The 18,513-nt window shown below is 38.3% G+C and overlaps 1 protein-coding gene and 1 pseudogene across 1 annotated transcript; one reads left to right on the top strand and one right to left on the bottom strand.

Annotated features, from left to right (window-relative positions):
- Positions 1 to 236: 236 nt before the first annotated feature.
- On the bottom strand, positions 237 to 5,187 carry LOC121740812 (annotated as a pseudogene).
- Positions 5,188 to 6,949: 1,762 nt separating this feature from the next.
- Positions 6,950 to 7,381, top strand: LOC121810389. Its single transcript, XM_042211170.1, has one exon. It carries the CDS (start codon positions 6,950 to 6,952, stop codon positions 7,379 to 7,381), a length of 432 nt encoding a protein of 143 aa, XP_042067104.1.
- The last annotated feature ends 11,132 nt before the right edge of the window (positions 7,382 to 18,513 follow it).

An 18,513-nucleotide genomic window follows, 5' to 3' on the forward strand; every position in this document is an offset into this window, starting at 1 on the left:
AATTTTTAAATTCCAAGTGGCTTCCATATCAACCATCAGATCACACTTAATCAATGGATGCAATTAATTTTCCTTTTTAACAGTTTTTTACACATTAATATGAATACATCCCTATCCCTATCCCTATCCCTATCCCTATCCCTATCCAATTATGTAACATGATATCTAATTATGTAACATATATATACTGCACAATGTCCCAAAACTGCAATCAGCCAAAACGCTAAGGCACTATCTTCAAAATTATAATATCATAAGTCTTACTCTATTTTATATTCTTACTCACAATCGTTCTAAACAGTGAAGGAGCACATCAGAGGCTCAAATAATTTATGTCATCATAAAAAATACCCAATAACTTACATCAACTTAACTACAGAAATCTATCTCATTCAGTAGCAATGATATACACCCCTTGCCTTTTAACCCAGTAAAAAGGTAACTGAGTTGAACCAGCACCATGATCGTTGGGAGCAAATGTTTCCACTTGCCCTACAGCTTCTGGCATGAATTCTGTGATCAAATTACCATCATATTTGGAGCAGCCATACCATTTCAGGAGAATTTGATGCTGATACTACCCTGGATGCAAAGAAAAAGCTTGCAACCTGACAGAAATAGAGTTGCTTAGTTTCGATTGAAAATGGAACGAGGTGTATCAGAGCATGCGTAAAACCACATTTTCAAAATTTCACAATAAGTATTGATACAAAATAAAGAAATATGTTCACATCTGTAATAAGAATTTTGTGTTTTTAATCACATCAGGTACGGTCCAATTCATAAATGGACATAGAAAATAGAAATACCTGATCACAACACTGGTACTCCAGAGGAAATGCAAAGCTTGGAGTCAGCACCACCACTAATCACACTATCACCTTTCCACCAATCAGCACACAAAACCTGAATCAATAATATATAGTTATGCTATATTCACATTTAATGAAACCAAAATTCATACATGGAGCCAAGTTGGAATAAGTACCTTGTCACTGTGTGTGTCTATTACAGCCAATGGCCACTGCAGAAAATAGATGATTCAGAAAAGTGTAAAATTCTAGCATGCTATAGAAGGAACTGATTGACTACATACCGCAGTTCTCAGATCCCACAGCATCACTTTTCCATCAAATGATGCAGAGACTAAGTGATACCATGATTTATTGTGCCATTTGCAAGAAGATATCCAAGAATTGTGTGATGAGAATTGGAATATAGGAGACAGAGTTCCAGGTTTGCGAGGATCCCATACTCGAAGAACAGGATCAGAACCACCAGCAGCAATAAGGGCAGAACTCTCGCCTCAAATACTAAGGCAGTTAATAGCCTTGCCACAGGACTAAGAGCAGAATAAGGGAAATGCTATCAATCACTTGACAATAATGAATCCATTTGCAGGCAAATATCTTATTTGAAAAGGTTGAAGCCATTGCATTAAAGATTTGCAAAGTTTCTGCATCAGAAAACCTTTTTCATAATAGATAAAAAAGATAAAAGGTTGTATTCATGTCAGGAAGATCCTTATTGTGTTCTTTTGCTGTTTGGACTTAATATTCACGCAACACACGAGATGAATACATGAATAGCCACCCCATCCCTAAGATTTACAAACTAGTGAACTACCAAGTCATTCTTTCAGAGATCAAGTTAGAATTATGTTAGTAGATCCTTTGATATGAGCCTATGAGGAATAAATCATGGCTCCATTTTCATGCAAAATTATTTTGCAAAAAATTGTGCTATATAGATTCTCAAAGTGAGATGAGACATCCTATCATAAAATAATAAGAACCATTAGCCTTACTAAGCTAGATAATACTAAAAAAGAATTGGATGAAACATATATAGGCCTTCAAAATGAATCTAAGTATAAATAACCAATCTTTATTAAGACTATCAACATAATTAGAGGCAAATGGAGGTGGGGAATAGTAGTCTCCCTCACGGGCCTCACCATGTTGAAAGAGTCTTTCCCTGTCTCAACATCCCATCTTCTGATTGAATGATCCCAAGAGCCCGAATATATCGTTTCACGTTGTGGCCAGACAACAGTAGATACACACTGTGTATGTCCCACTAGTGTTGTTAAAGCGTCACCCTGTACAGAAATATGAAAAAGTACATCACATGCAGTTAGGTGTGGCATAACTCAGAACATGAGATATACGAGAGTTTTTAAATTTCTGAAAATGATCATATGTTTTGGGGGTTTCTGTTAGAAAACATTTACTAAGGCTAGTGCCTGATGGCCATCAAGTTCACCTTATCCAAAATCAAACATACGCATAAATTCAAATATGGTGAAATGTAACTACAGTAAACACCACTGCAAAACAAATAGAGATAAATCTTATGAAATTTTGTTTCAGATAACCTCGCACTATGTATACAACCTACCATCATCACTTCACATTTTTTAGTAGTTCCCTGATCAAAATTTAGATAATTCAGCTGGGAAGGATGATTAATGAGGTGGAGATAAGTTTATGTCTATAACATAAAAACTATTTCCATAAAAACTGTATATTATGGCGACAATGGTTTACCTCTGACAGAGCCTCCTCATCTTGACCACCTGTTTTCCTCTTCTTCACTGAAACTGAGTCATCCGTGTCAGTAGCACTTGTGTTCCATAAATTGATAGTACAATCCCAAGATCCAGAACATAACTACAGAGAAAATGAGAAGACCATGGGAAAGGATTAGCATCGTTAGAAGTATTATATTATTGTGAATAAGAAACTAAGAAACAAATAAAAATACCATATCACTGGAGGGTATTCCAGCAATACTCTGAACAGCACCAGTATGACCCCGCAATATCTTAACAGATCTAATCTTCTTTGGTTGATCAATCGTATCCTCTTCACCAAACTTTAAGCAAGACAAAAAAACCAGCAACCAGTTAAGCACAGAAAATAGCATAAATAAGCCAGATTAGAAGAGGAATTGAATACCTCCCACAGCCTCAACGTCCTGTCCTTTGAACCAGTAGCAACAACTTGATCAGCAATACTATCAACTATGAAAACAGTTTTGATCAATTATCATATACAGATTCAATAGGTATGACCTCGTGGTTCTAAATAAATACCCAAGATATTGTCATGCAGAATCTTGAAATATCCTACAGAACTAGCTTTCCAAATTCTAAGTGTTTCTGTATCCGAAGAGGTACGGCAAGTAGGAGATCATGCATAGTGTGTGATTTCAAGCCCTATGAGTAAAACTGGGCGTTGTTTAAATGGTTTGCAGAGCTTCATACCAGAAGCTCAATTATGCAGTTTGTGACGAGCATAAAGCAGCAAAATTTTAGTAAGAATCACAAGTAGGATCCTATATACTGCACAAAGTAACTTTCATAAATCAGAATTGTAAAGACTTCAATTTTACTCCTATAATAATGGTTTATACTAATGCACAAAAAAGGAAAAAGAAAAGCTGAAACTATATCAGAGCTTATCTGAGATTATTCAACAAGAAATATCATCTTGAACAAAAAAAGAGAACCCCATTTGTACCTTTGGGCATCAAATTACACACAGAAGTCAAGGAGCCAGAATGCCCATCTAATACATGTGTACATACTCCACCAGCCTTCCATATTCTAAGAATCAATACATGAAATAATACTGCATCAGGGAATTATTCTAAAGAAAAGTAAATGGGAAAGGATAATAATAGGTAGGTTTCACAATTTTATCAAGTTACCTTCCAAAACCATCATAACATCCAGTCAAAATGTACCTGTTGGATTCAGCAGAAGTAATATTATTTCTCTTCTGTATAGATGTGTACAATTCTTAAAATCATATGACTTCATTGTGGCGGATGCTTATAAATCATATTCTTCAGTTAAGGGAACATGTGTCATGTGGTGAAATTATAATATGATGTGAACACTGTTATGTGACTCAGATGCATACCCATCACTAGAACCATCAACTGCACTGACCCAGTCATCATGCAAAGAAGGCTCCTCTTGTTTCCTAGGAGCTACAGCTTTAATGTATTCAATTTCAAGAACTTTTTCCTGTAAAAAGATTACAAATCATCACTAGATAAACAACACACACACACACACACATATAAATATATGATATTATATAAAATTTGTAACATTTCATCATTCCATATAATGGGAGAAATTACCATCCCATTAATGACATAGGCAATATAACTGTTTCTGCACTCAAAAGAAAATACTATACTCCTATATTTTTCTTGTCCTGATTTTGAAAGTAGTCTTTCTCAATTACTTTCATTACATGTTTTAGCTTCTAACTTATTCAACCTACACCAGCGCATTATACCATCAAAATTCTGAAGGGTGAATGTCTAAAACTCAAAAGTTGGGCAAAAATGAATACGGAGTACTTATTTTTTTCAAATACGGACATTTATAGTTCTTCAGTCTCAAAATAAGACACTTACTTAAACCCCCAGATATAACACAAACACACTGACGAAAGGAGAGGCCTAGGTACCAGTTCAGCAATTAATTCAAACCCCAAACAATTGACACAATCCCTTTTTATTCCGAAACTGTAAAAATAATACTCCACTCATACATAGTTCCAATATCAAAATTGGCAGTGTAACCCGTCAGCACTAAGTCCCTCCGATATAATTAAGGCCATAAAGGAAAAAATTAAACTTACAGCAGAAATGCCTTTGGCAATAAGAAACTCTTCAAGTGACATGCGAACCAGCTCTCCATCAATAAGAAAATCAAAAGGCTCCGTTGTCCAATTCACATTCGCTGATATATTAAATCGTAATAAAAGTAACAAGCAAATGAACATCGCAGAATACAATTCAGTCTCAAAAAATCCGTCCACCAACTAGTTCGTGAGGCAGTTTCAGCCAAAATCATAAAAAATCAAACAAATAGAGTCTGAGATAAAATAATTACCTGTAAAGAGGAGATTGTTGACGAGTGCAGAGAGGCCGAAGCGAGTGAGATTGGCAGGTATGGATATAGAAGCTTGCTGCACTTTGTATGGGTGCTGTAGCTTCGTTACGAAGCGCACTTGAACTTGCCTAGCTTCTCCTTCTCCCTCTCCATCATCGATACCCATTTCGATCTTGGCAGGTGTTGTGTGTGCGCGCGCGAAAGTGCGTGAACAGACAAAGAGAGAGAGAGGACTCAGCTAGGGTTTAAGGGAATTGTTGAGGTTTACATTCAAGTATTCAACTAATAATATGCACGGTCCATTTTTTTTAAATACATAAAATATTTATTTGAAATATTACAAAACAATATTATTATATGATAAATTATAAATATATTATAAGCGTATACAAAATTTGATTAGTGTATAAGCATTACTTATTCTTAAGAATTCTACTACTACTATTTTATAAAAAAAATTGTTGTTCAGTACCGATTCTAAATTCTAGTCTTATCATTTTATAGTATTTTTGAATTAAATAATATTTATTTTACCATTGTCATTTAAGTTTACTGTTTACCGATTCTAAAAATGAGCATGTTTTAGGGATGTCCCAATTCTTTTCTTAAAAGAATTGTTAGTAATATTTAAATAAAATTCTCTAACCCGATATTCTAACTAGTATCATAATTAAAGAAATAGTAAGTGGAATGGAAATTACAATAAAAAAATCAAACTATAATTCAAGTCGAGGAAAACCCTCTTTCTGTAAGATAAATTACGTTGTGCTAGTGCTCTCGGGTGGGCATATTGCCCCCAAAGATAAAATGAATTCCTCCTAGCATGTAGAGCACCTAAAACCCGCTAGGCACCGACAAAATTGATAGAGCTCCAAGAATCAAGCAATACAATGCTCCTAAAATGCACAATAAAATATAAAGAGCTTGAGTGATGAGGATTAAGGAGAATGTTTTTATTGGTGTGTAATGCATATACAACTCCATGCATTTTAAGCACAAAGTGAGAACATAAAAAGACATAAAATTAAAAACACCATTAAATTAAGATAACGAACGTTATAAGATCACCTTCCATTACTCACGCTTAGGTGCCGCTCCCGTGATAATTTCCATATCGAAAAAAAATCAACTACTAACACTAACTAAAACTTTTTTTTATATACCTATTAATGTAGTTTTTTTAATTTAAATTATTTTTTTTATTGTTCATTTAAGCTTTTAGATATTTTGACTAAAAATAAGTCTGGCTGCATTGTGCTGATTTAGGAGCTGAAGTGAAACTATGGCAACTGCAAAATAGAGCATGTGCTGATTTATTGGCCTTGCATTGTAGGTGACTCATCAATTAATTAATTTTGGACATAAGTATCAACTAAAATAGGTCTACCAAGAGTTGTCCACCACAAATTAAATAAAGTAAATAGAATAATAAGCTGAATTATAAAAAAACAAATTAAAATGAATGAATCAATTAAAGCTCCCACTTCAGTAAATGCAACTGTTTAATTACATCTATATAATTTCCATGCAACTGGCTATAAATGAAAGCTTCTCAAAATGCCCGAAGAGAACGCTTTGCCCTCCTTAATTTAAACAAAAACTCCCATGTTTGTTCTTCTCAGAATAAACCCTAAAATAAATTCTTCTGATCATTCGTTACCCTAGATATTTTCATCACAGATCATCAATCATTGCAGAAATTTACAGATATTTTCCTTGTGGCTTTTCTTCAAAAGATTTTAGTGGCATCTTGGTTTAGGTATGTTCCATAATTTACACGTTTTCATTGCTAGCTATTGCTTGACAATTTGGTGATGTCATGTTTCAATTGTCAAGTTTCTTAAATTAATTGGCTTCATAAATACATACATGCACATGTTTTAATTTTTCATTCTGATGTTAAATCTTGGGCATTGATTGATTTGTGATTTTCTTTAGCACTAGAAAAACGATTATCTGTAAATTTATAGCCTTGAACAAGAAGATTACATTTTATAGAAATGTTCGAAAAATGTGCAGGTAGATGAGAAAATGGAAGGTGCAGAGGTTGAGAAGAAAGGAAGCAATGAATGTATGGAGGGGTACGATCGAGACCGCATCCCTTCATCTGTATTCTCAAGGAAATCAGGAACGCAGTGGAGCGGCACCTCAGGCGACTCCTTGTTCAGCATTCATATGGGGAGCAGCAGCTTCTCCAACGACTACGCCATCATCAACGACAATAAATCCACCGAGCTACCGCGCCTCGACGAATGGCCTGCTCCTGCTCATGATCATGAACTCTCTGTCTCCCTTCCTCCGGTCATGGAGCAAGAAGAAGGCAGCCTCCACTCCCAAGAGTCCTCGTCTCAACCCCCCAACAAACACGCCATAAGCCAAACCCCCGTCACACCATCTATTAGCCCCACGCTTAATTCTAAGATTTCCGATGCCAGCAACACCTCCTTTGCATTTCCGGTGTAAGATATAGTACTATTTTTTGTCTTTTTTTTATGGGTAAATAAATTTAAATTTAAAGACCACGCCACGAAGGACTTGAGTGTGGTGTTGTTTTGAACGACAGGTTGGTGAGCGCTAGTGGGAAGGGGGAGTCGGCTAGGATGATGGATATGGGCGAAGCGAAAGAAGAGGCACAACCGAAGCCGCGAAAGCCGCCTAATAAATGGTTATCTTGTTGCTCATGCGCTTGGCCGCGTAGCTGATCTTAAGGTTTACTCCTACTTTTAATTATTCTGTGGAGTACTTTTGTAATCGAATGATACTCATTACCTTACAGAGAAGAGAGAGGTATTGAAAGAGAGATTGAGGTAATTCTTGTGTATTGTATTCATCGGTAATTCTCCTTGATATAGGAGTGATACATACTATTTTAGGTAGACAATATTCTATTCTAGTGTGTATCAATTACCAATTAATTACAAATCTTCCCAAATATATTATTTTTCCTTGTGTGGTGTATTCTTGGTCTCCAAGCTTTGACACTCCCCCTCAAGCTGAGCAGTGGCATCTCCAATACTCAGCTTGCCCAATGCTTCTTTGAACGTCTTTGGACTGACTGCTTTTGTAAGAATATCAGCAAGTTGATCTTCTGATCGAACATATGGAAGTTCTATCACACCTCCCTCCAGCTTCTCTTTGATGAAATGACGGTCGACTTCCACTTGCTTCGTCCTATCATGTTGGACTAGATTTTCTGAAATACTGATGGCTGCTTTGTTGTCACAGAACAACTGACTCTTCTGGCTTGGCGGAAACCCGATTTCTGTAAGCAACCTTCGCAACCACAAAATCTCAGTAATGCCACTTCTGATTCCTCTAAACTCGGGTTCAGCGCTAGATAAGGCAACCACCTTTTGCTTCTTACTTCTCCATGTGACTAAATTCCCACCAACAAAGGTGAAGTATCCTCCAGTTGACCTTCGATCTATAGGATTGCTTGCCCAATTTGCATCTATAGGATTGCTCGATCTATAGGATTGCTCGATCTATAGGATTACTTGCCCAATTTGCATCAGTGTATCCATCGACTTCAAGATCACTATTTGTCCTCAATAGTACTCCATGGCCAGTGGTGCCCTTTAGGTAGCGAACTATCCTTAGCGCCGCATTCATGTGATCCTCTTGAGGTCGGTGCATGAACTGACTTATCACGCCAACTGCATATGCGATATCTGGCCTAGTGTGTGATAAGTAGATCAACTTCCCTACTAGTCGTTGGTACTCTTCTCTGTTGGCTAGTTTAGCTCCATCTTCAAACTTCAACCCATGATTCACCATCATTGGGATGTCTGCAGGCTTGCAATCTAACAGTCCTGTTTCAGCTAGGAGATCTAGAACGTACTTTCTCTATCTTAAAAAAATACCTCCTTAGACCTTAGTACTTCTATTCCCAGAAAGTATTTGAGTGGACCCAGATCTTTCATCTCAAATTCTTGGAATAAATTCTCCTTCACTTTCTGTATCTCCTCTTCATCATCTCCTGTGATTATAATGTCATCCACATATATAATCAAACAAGCTACTCGGCCTTCCCTTCTCTTTAGGAATAGAGTGTGGTCAGAGTTGCTTTGGGTGTAGCCACTCTTCTTCATGGCCTGCGCGAATCTTCCGAACCATACCCTAGCCGACTATTTTAGTCCATAGAGTGTTTTCCGTAATCTGTACACTTGTCCTCCAAATTCTTCTGCATATCCTGGTGGTACATCCATATACACTTCTTCTTTCTCCTTCAGCTCTCCGTGCAGAAAAGCGTTGGTCACATCAAATTGATGTAACTCCTAATTTTTGCAGGCAGCGACTGATAGCAATGTTCGGACCGTGTTCATCTTCGCCACAGGGGAGAATGTCTCTTCGTAGTCAATCTCATAGACTTGAGTATATCCCTTGGCTACTAACCGCGCCTTGTACCTTTCAATGGATTTGTCTTCCCTTCTTTTGATAGTAAATATCCAGCGACATCTTACTGGTTTCTTGCTTTCTGGTAAGGGACATTTCTCCCAAGTTTTGCTTCTAATCAAAGCATCCATCTCCTTCCTCATAGCCTCTCGCCAGTGTTTGTGTTTCATTGCTTCCTCAGCTGATTGAGGTATTTCTTCTTCTTCATATATTGCCGTTTCAAATGCTCGAGTCATTTCACTGAGATGCCCTTGCATGAGATTGGCAACTGAATACAGAGCTTTGCGTCCCTTCCAGTCTGGTGAGTACTTCTTTGGGGGTACGCCTCTCGTACTCCTCGGAGGAAGCTCGAAGTTCCTCCCACTCATTGTAGGATTCTCATTTTCCTGTCTCACATGGTCAGTATCATTGTATTCATTACTACTAACCTCGGGATCTCTGGACGGTGTCGATGGTGAAGCGATGTCAACTGAGTCCGAAGATGGATCATACAGATTTGGCGACCCGGTAGTACTGTTGTTCGCCTCGTCTGTTGGATCAACTTCTGTCACATGATTAGAAGTTTCTGAAACAGGCTGGATTGGGACAAGCTGGATTGAGACAGGCTGGAGTGGGGTAGATATTTGGGTTTCTGGGGTTGGTGACCAACTTAGCGGGTCACTAGTTGGTGTTTTAGGCACTGATTTCTCCCCCTGACCGCAAAGTTGGTTATAGAAATATTCATCCTCAACAAAGTCGCAGTTCATAGTAATGTAGAGACGTTTACTGTGAGGATCAAAACACCTATACCCTTTCTGATCCTTCCCATATCCTAAAAAAACACACTTAATAGAACATGGAGAAAATTTAGAACGGTCAGTTTTGGGTATGTGAACAAATACTGAACACCCAAAAATTTTTGGTTCGAGAGTGAGTGGTGGAGGAATTTGGTTTTGTGTAGAAAAAACGTCAAGAGGTGTTTTAAACTTCAAGATATGGGTAGGTAGACGATTTAGTAGGTATACTGAAGTAGCTATGGCTTCTGGCCAAAAGGATTTTGGAACATGAGAGTCTAGAAGAAGTGCCCGGGTCATTTCTAAGATTTTCCTATTTTTACGTTCTGCTACCCCGTTTTGTTCCGGAGTATGGGGACATGTGGTTTGATGCACTAACCTTTTTTCGGAAAAAAACTGATGCATGCGAGAATTTACAAACCCCCCCCATTATCGGATCTAAGTATTTGAATTTTCCTATTATACTGTGTGTGTACAAGAGCATAGAATTGAGTAAATTTGTCGAAAACCTCAGATTTTGATTTCAGAAAATAAACCCAAGTCATACGCGTACAATCATCAATGAATAACAAAAAATACTTAAATCCATAACTACCCAAAACAGGGGCAGGACCCCAGACATCAGAGTGTATTAAAGAAATGTTGTATTCATACGAGAGTTATTAAGCTTATATGAGTGTCTGTGGCTCTTTGCCAGAAAACAAGTGTCGTAGTGAAAGGAAAATTAAGTACAAGAAAAATTAGGAAAAAGCAAACGCAAATATCCTATGGATGGGTGTTCTAACCGGCGATGCCAAAGCCAACCCTGTAATGTAGTCGATCCGTGAGTCAGCATCGCAGTACCGTGTTGGGTCACCTTGTCCACATAATACAGTCCTTCTTGTTCAGTGCCATGCCCAACTGTCGAGCCAGTCTTGAGATCATGTAAAACATAGAAATTTGGCTGCATCAGTAGTTTGCACTGTAACTCCTTAGTAACATGACTGACAAACAGTAATTTATGTGCCAATGATAGGACATATAGACAGTTTGAAATCTTTAGTGTGGGAGAAATCCTGATAGTTCCTGCTCCTTGAACTAGAATTCGATGTCCGTTTGTTGTCTCCACAAACTTCTTTCGAGGAGCAGATATGTTAGTAAAATCAGATATATCAAACGACATAGTATCAGCAGCACCACAATCAAATATCCAATCACTGTCTGTTTCTTGTGTTTCGGATGCACCAATAAGAGCTAGGGCCTGAAATTGATTTTTACACACAATATTGGGGTCAAAATCTAATTTCTGAGTTTCTGGGTTTTTTTTCATTTATGACGGAATTGTGGGGCTGTTTTAGATAGAGAGTTTTTGAATGGGGTCTTTTATGCAATTTTCCAAATTCTGTGGGTATTTTTTTAGAGATAGGCAAGTGTTGGGGCGGAATTGTAATGGATTTATGTTTCGGGGGCTGTTTTGCAATATGACTAAAGATGGGGCACTTAATACCAAAATTGATACCTTCATCCTCCCAAGACTTCGACGACGGCGCATTCTCCCGAATAAGAGCAGCCGACGCCCGCGCCGTCTCCTCTGATTTCCGATCGGCGCCGTCGGCGTGCTCCCGGACCTGCTCCACGCCGGGGTTGCCCGCTGGTTTCGCAGTGTCGGTAGCGCGGTCAGCCATCGCGATTACTGCCCGCCCATGGTTCCTGTTCGACGCTCTTGCTGCCCTCGATTTCTTCATGCCATCCCACCAATCGGGATACCCAATAAGGAGAAAACACCCTTCCTTCGTGTGCTTCCAGCCGCCGCAGTGTGAGCACGTCAATTTATTTCTGTCCTCATCTTGGCGTTTGGTCCAGGGGCGATTGGTGGCTGGTGGTGGCTGGCCGGAACGGCCGCGGTCAACAGCAGAGACCGGTGCCAATTCCGGGATGTTGCGAGTGACTGCCTCCTCCGGTGCCCAGAATTTGGTCATTGTTCGACTCCCGTCGAACTATCCCGTAAGCCATTCGTACGGTTGGTAATGGATCTCGTCTCATAATTTCCTTTTTAACAGCTTCGTATTTATCATCTATCGCCGTGATAAATTGGTAGAGCCTCTGTTTCTGAACTATCCTGCTATACTTTTCGATTGCCGATGTGGCCTCTCCATCCATGGGATTGGGTTCCCGTCGATCAATCGAGATCCACAATCCTTGTAGTTTTTGCCATAATGCTTCTAATGACATTCCTTCTTGCTTGATGGCACCAGTTTGTCTGTGCAGGTCATAGACCTGGAAAGGGTCCGCGTCGCTGCCATACGTGACGGCAAGGCCCTCCCATAGGTCATTCACCGTTGCGTATTGCGACACTTCATTGACCAGATCGGCTTCAATGTTATTGATAATCCAGTTGAAGACGGTGTGGTCTCGTTGTTGTCACTTGTGGTAGGAGTCCGATCGAGGGGGAGGTTCAGTTACTCCGTCAATATGGGACGTGAGTCCCTTCCCTCCGATCGCCCTCTCCATAAGGTTGGCCCAAAGGGGATAATTCTCCCCATCCAATTTCGACTTGACGATGATTTCGCCTAAAGACTCGGGCTGATGAGTCTTGTCTGGTGGATTTGATTTGCTTGGTACAGATTCAAGGCTTTGTCTTAAGAACTCCGCAAATTGAGCGGCGAGTTCAGGGGTGAAAACAGGCGTTCTTTGGCCTGCTGTCTCAAGTTTTGGTGTTTCGGTGTCAGAATGGTTGGTTTCTGACATGGGGTTGTTTGCAAGTACGAAAATTCGGGAAAGGTTTTATGGACGATGATGAGATGCTCTGAGATTGATAGAAATCCATGGGTTCCATCTTAAAACCAATTGGTGATAAGATGAGAGGCCCATGAGACTTATATAGTGGATCAAGCTCTTTGTGTACACCGATGTGAGATATTATTATATTCGTTTTTATGTTTCAATTGCCAACACCCTCCCTCAAACCCTTCAAGGTGAATCTTGGAGGGGTTGGATATTTTTATGATCGATTGGACAATCGGCCCAACTTTTTTTTCGATCGGTTGGACCACTGGCCCAAATTTTCAGCCCAGTTATACTACTGGGTCAGTCATTTTTTTCGGTTTCAGCCCAGATATACTGCTGGGTCAGTTAAATATGACCCACAGTCGGCGACCCGCTCTGATACCATGATAGAAATCCATGGGTTCCATCTTAAAACCAATTGGTGATAAGAGGAGAGGCCCATGAGACTTATATAGTGGATTAAGCTTTTTGTGTACACCGATGTGAGATATTATTATATTCATTTTTATGTTTCAATTGCCAACAAGAGGCGGCTGAGTGGGGGGCGTGGCAGCTGATGGACACGAAATTTACATGTTTGAAGGGGTTAAGACTTAAAGTTGTTTTGAATGAAAATCATATGACTTACATGCACTTTGGTCTATATTCCTATCATTTAGTATTTTGACGTGTTTATTGAGTTTTCATAGTAGAAAGGGTTAAACGAGATTAAGTACTAGAGATACGAAGATCAGAGCCGAATCGAGGGTGGATGACTAGGCGTCCCTTGGCCTTACTAGCTAGAAGCTACCTTCTTGTCTTGCCTCTCCAAAGCCTCGGCGAACCCGAGAATCCCATCCATTGAAATCCATCGTTAAGCCCTCGATTTGAACCTTATGTCTCAAACATTCTCACTCTCCTCGAGACCCACCTTTCTCTTCAAAGCGATCAATTCATAGTAATGCTCCATGACACACTTGGTGTCTTGCCTCAAATCTTGGAATTATAGGGGCTCGCCTTCTCCTCATAATGTCGGACCACCATGTAATTAAACTCGGAATTGCAAGCTTCACTTTGTCCTTCTCAGAGTAGTTGTGTAGAAAAAAGATTTCTCCATGACTCCCACTCTAAGTACGCGAACGTTGAACTCCGGAATGGTATACTTAGAGTTTCTTGATGGATCAACATAACGGACTTCCTCATCTCCTTCATGGTACATATCTCGATCTTATAGCCTCTGTGGTCGGTCCCTATACTGATTGACATGCCGATCAAACTGCGATTCTCCTCTACCATTGCCATAGTATGACTTTAATATAAGGATCTCTAGACTAGGCTTGCCAACAAGACAATTTTTTATTTAGGCTTTTGAACTTCGACAATTTTTACGCTTTGTAAGAAAATGATAAAAAATAAAATAAAATAGAACAACAACTTCAAGCATATATGTAACCAAGCAAAAGAAGAAATTTTTGGATTACATTGTGCAGAAACATACATAACACATCCAGAATTTATAGTTTGGGGTACGAATTGTACAACAAATAATTACGAGATACTATAATATAAGAATTTTTATTTGATGTACGAGTTGTATTAAAAATAATATTATATAAAATAATAAAAATAATAGTGTATAATATAAAAAAAACAAAGCTATTAAAAAGTAAGAATATTTTTTGTTTAATTATGTGTCTTACTACAAGTAATATTATATAGATGATCAAATATAGTAATAGGGTATAAGGGATGCGTTATAATGCTAACTTTTCTTAAATTGTTAACTTGCTAACTCATCAACGTAGTGTATTAAAAATGTCAACACGATCACGTTAAAATGTCAACACATATTTGTGTTGACATTTTAATAAACTATGTTGACATTTAAATATTAATGTCAACGCAATGTATTAAAATATCAACTTAAGTTTATGTTGACATTTCAGTATCATCGTATTGACATTTTTAATACACTACGTTGATGAGTTAGCAAGTTAACAATTTAAGAAAAGTTAGCAACGGATCACACCCTAGGGTATAATATAGAAAATCAAAGCAATTATAAAAATATGCATAATACGAAAAATAAAAAATAATTAAAACATACTAAGTATTATAATCTAATATCTAGAAAAGAAAACAGAAGTGCAAATAATTACATAACTAAAAGAACTAATTACATAACAAAAAAAAGAAAAATGTGAGTTTAGAAATAAAACAATAGAAGCGCAAGTAGTTAGCAGTACACATAACATTAAAAAAGGTGAACAAATATTAAATAATTCTCCTTTTGCGGCATCAGTATCGAACACGGGACAACATGTAGAAATGAGCAGCCGGTTGCCACTGGCGCAAACAAAACTTAAATAATCCTATACTAAACGAAGTATTAATATTATTAATTTTGGGGTACAGCTATTCCCATACTTGTTCCCACTTAGATACGCCACTGAACACATCCACGATGTTGCGGTTCAAATTTCAGCTCAATCTAACAACGAATGACATATCTGATATTACACCGATAATAGAAAATCATACATAAAATTAAAAAAAAGGTATAGCCAAAACTTATAAGAAGAAGAATAAAGGATGCGAACTCTTGCACATAAACCAAACAAATTTCTCCCCAAGACTTGCTATTTAGCAAAAGTCAAATGACCAAAAGCTCAACCTATAAAAAATTTAGCTAAAGAGGATAGAAAAGATGAGAGATAAAGAAGTGTAAGAGATACTGGACCTCATTGAGATCTTAGACCTTCTTCAAGACAATGAAGACAACCTAGGTTCTTCAATGGATTCACTCTACGATGCGAGTTACCTAGGTTTGCATCATCTGCCTTCGCCTCATCCAGTTAGACAAAGCTTATTCCGTCTGCGGTGCTACAAGACGAAGTCGATTTTATCTTTGGATATGACACACCTAATCCAATAGCACTAACGAGACGTATCCCATCCCGCGAATATAGACATTCATTGACTCGACTAATAACATTACGGTTTCAAATTTCAATTTATATCTTTTAGTTATTTACAATTTGTATTTTTGTGTAATTTTTCCTTTCTTCAATTTCTATTTTATTTTGAGTGAAAATTTTCCTTTCTTCTATTTCTATTTTATTTTTCTTTGAGTTTTATTCGACAAGTTCTTTATATATGTACCCAAATCATCATAACAATTAGTATAACATAAATTATAAGATATTATTTTAATTAAATAAATATATGAAACTTTCATATTAATAATACTCCACGTGGATATTTTATATTATCATGGGTAAATTTTAAAATATCAATAACATTGAAAGATCAGTTAGCAAACGACTATTGAGTTGTCTCGCAAATTTAAGAGTCAAGCTTTTATATTCCCAACTTCCTTTAAAATTCTAAACTTTTAAAACAATACGAATTTTAATATAAAACTAATAAAACAAAATAAAAAATAGAAAGAAAAGTGTGTTATTGGAAAATGAATCTCTAACTTATTAGAAAATGAAATTTTATAAAATAAAATGTTTTTATTTTTAGGGAATAAAATATTTTTATTTTAGAGAGCAGATTTTGGTTAGTCTAATTTCAAATTGGATGCTTCCATACATTTATCAAAGTAAGAAGAAAACCTCGTAATCGGATGCTCAAATAGAGTGAAAATAGGTTTGTAGCCATGTTTCCAGTTTGAAGACGAAAATACGCTGTAATTTACAATGCTAAGAACCCGCATCGCGTCTCGATGCGGGCTCTATCTCATCTCGGAGAGACGAGACCGCATCGAGACAGCGATGCGGGCTCCCGTCTCGCCCCTAGCCCGTCCATGTCTCACCGCGGAGAGGCAGCACGCGAGACAGCTCGCCACGCGCGTTGGCCACGTGGCGAGCTCCGGTTCATCCGTGACGCCCACTCGCCGGTCCGCGAGTGGGCGTCGTTTATTTCCTTTGAAAATGTTTTTTTTGTTTTTTTAAATTCAGGAAAAATTCGAAAAATAAAAAAAATCCCAAAAATATACCGTTTATAATTATAGCCGTTATTTACAAATTTACAAATTTTTTTTGTATTTTTTTAAGCTCTCAATCACTTCTGTAAATATCAAATCATTCTCACAAATTAATCCACCATAAAAAAAACTCTATATTCTCACTCAAACACTCTACATTCTTCATCTCAAAACATTATTCTTCTTCCAAATTTAATCCATTCATGGATCCATTTGAGCAAATGCGTCGAATAATGAAAGAATCACTAGAAGAAGATCGACGTAGGGAGGAGGAGGAAGCCGCTGCAAGGTTGGTATGCGATTACTTCTGTGAGAACCCGGTATGGGGAGAGACCTACTTCTGTCGCCGTTTCCGCATGCGGAAACGGCTAGTTATGCATATCGCAAATACATTGGCAGCCCGGGAAGAGTACTTCCAAGAAGGGTTCGACGCCATTGGTCGTCCCAGTCACATGACGCTCCAGAAATGTACTGCAGCAATCCGTCAGCTTGCTACTGGACAAACGACGGATTTGTTCAACGAATACCTGCACATTGGGGAAAGCATTGGGAGACTGTGTTTGATGAACTTATGCAAAGGCGTTCGGGCAGCCTTCACCGACGAATTTCTCCGGAAGCCAAGCACCGCAGATTGTCAGTTTCTGCTCCGACTTTACGAACAAGTGCACGGATTCCCCGGGATGCTTGGCAGCGTCGATTGCATGCATTGGCAATAGAAGAATTACCCTGTGGCGTGGAGGGGGTCATACACGAGCGGCCACAAAGGCACCCACCCCACCGTTATACTCGAGGCCGTTGCCGACTACCGGCTATGGATTTGGCATTCGTATTTTGGGGTCCCCGGATCGAACAACGATGTCAACATGCTCAACCAATCCGACCTCTTCAACGAAGTTTTGAATGATAAAGCGCTGGTCATTAACTTCATCGCTAACAACCGCCAGTATAAAATGGGGTACTATCTTGCCGACGACATCTATCCGAAGTGGCCAACCTTAGTGAAGACGCTCAACAAGCCGATGAACGAAAAACAGACTCCTTTTGCACAGAAGCAAGAGGCTGCTCGCAAGGATGTGGAGAGAGCATTCGGGGTTCTCCAAGCTCGATTCAACATTATCAAAGCTCCGGCTCGTACGTGGTTTATGGAGAATATGGTCGACATCATGTATACGTGCATAATCTTGCACAACATGATTGTCGCCGACAAAGGACCTGAGGCGGGAAATTGGTTCGACCCTGAAACCCCGAGAAGCTCTACCGCAAGTAGTCCGCCTCGCAGTGGAGTGCATCCGTCTTTGCAGTAGCGGCTATGTGTTCGGGCAAGGAAACGTAATTCTATCGCCCACGCCCAACTCCAGGAGGATCTAATGGAGCACATTTGGGCAAATTCTGGCAACCGGTAGACACACATGATCATCATTAGACAACTCTTTCTTCTGCTTCTTTGAGTTTTGAGATTTTGAATTTAGAGAAAGTGAACGGAAGATTTTAAATTATGTATTTTTTATTTTTTTTAGGATTTTAATTATGTAATTTTTTTAATTTTTTTTAGAATTTTAAGTTGTAATGTTATTTTATTTAATGAAGTGTGTTTTTATTAATTGAATTTGGTGGAAATAAAAATAAAAAATGAAATTGAATGAATAGTTAAGGGATGAGATGGTTAAGAGATGGGGGATGCAAGTGTTGTC

Source organism: Salvia splendens, chromosome 7 (assembly GCF_004379255.2).
Source record: "Salvia splendens isolate huo1 chromosome 7, SspV2, whole genome shotgun sequence".
In the NCBI taxonomy this organism is placed as follows: Eukaryota; Viridiplantae; Streptophyta; class Magnoliopsida; order Lamiales; family Lamiaceae; genus Salvia; species Salvia splendens.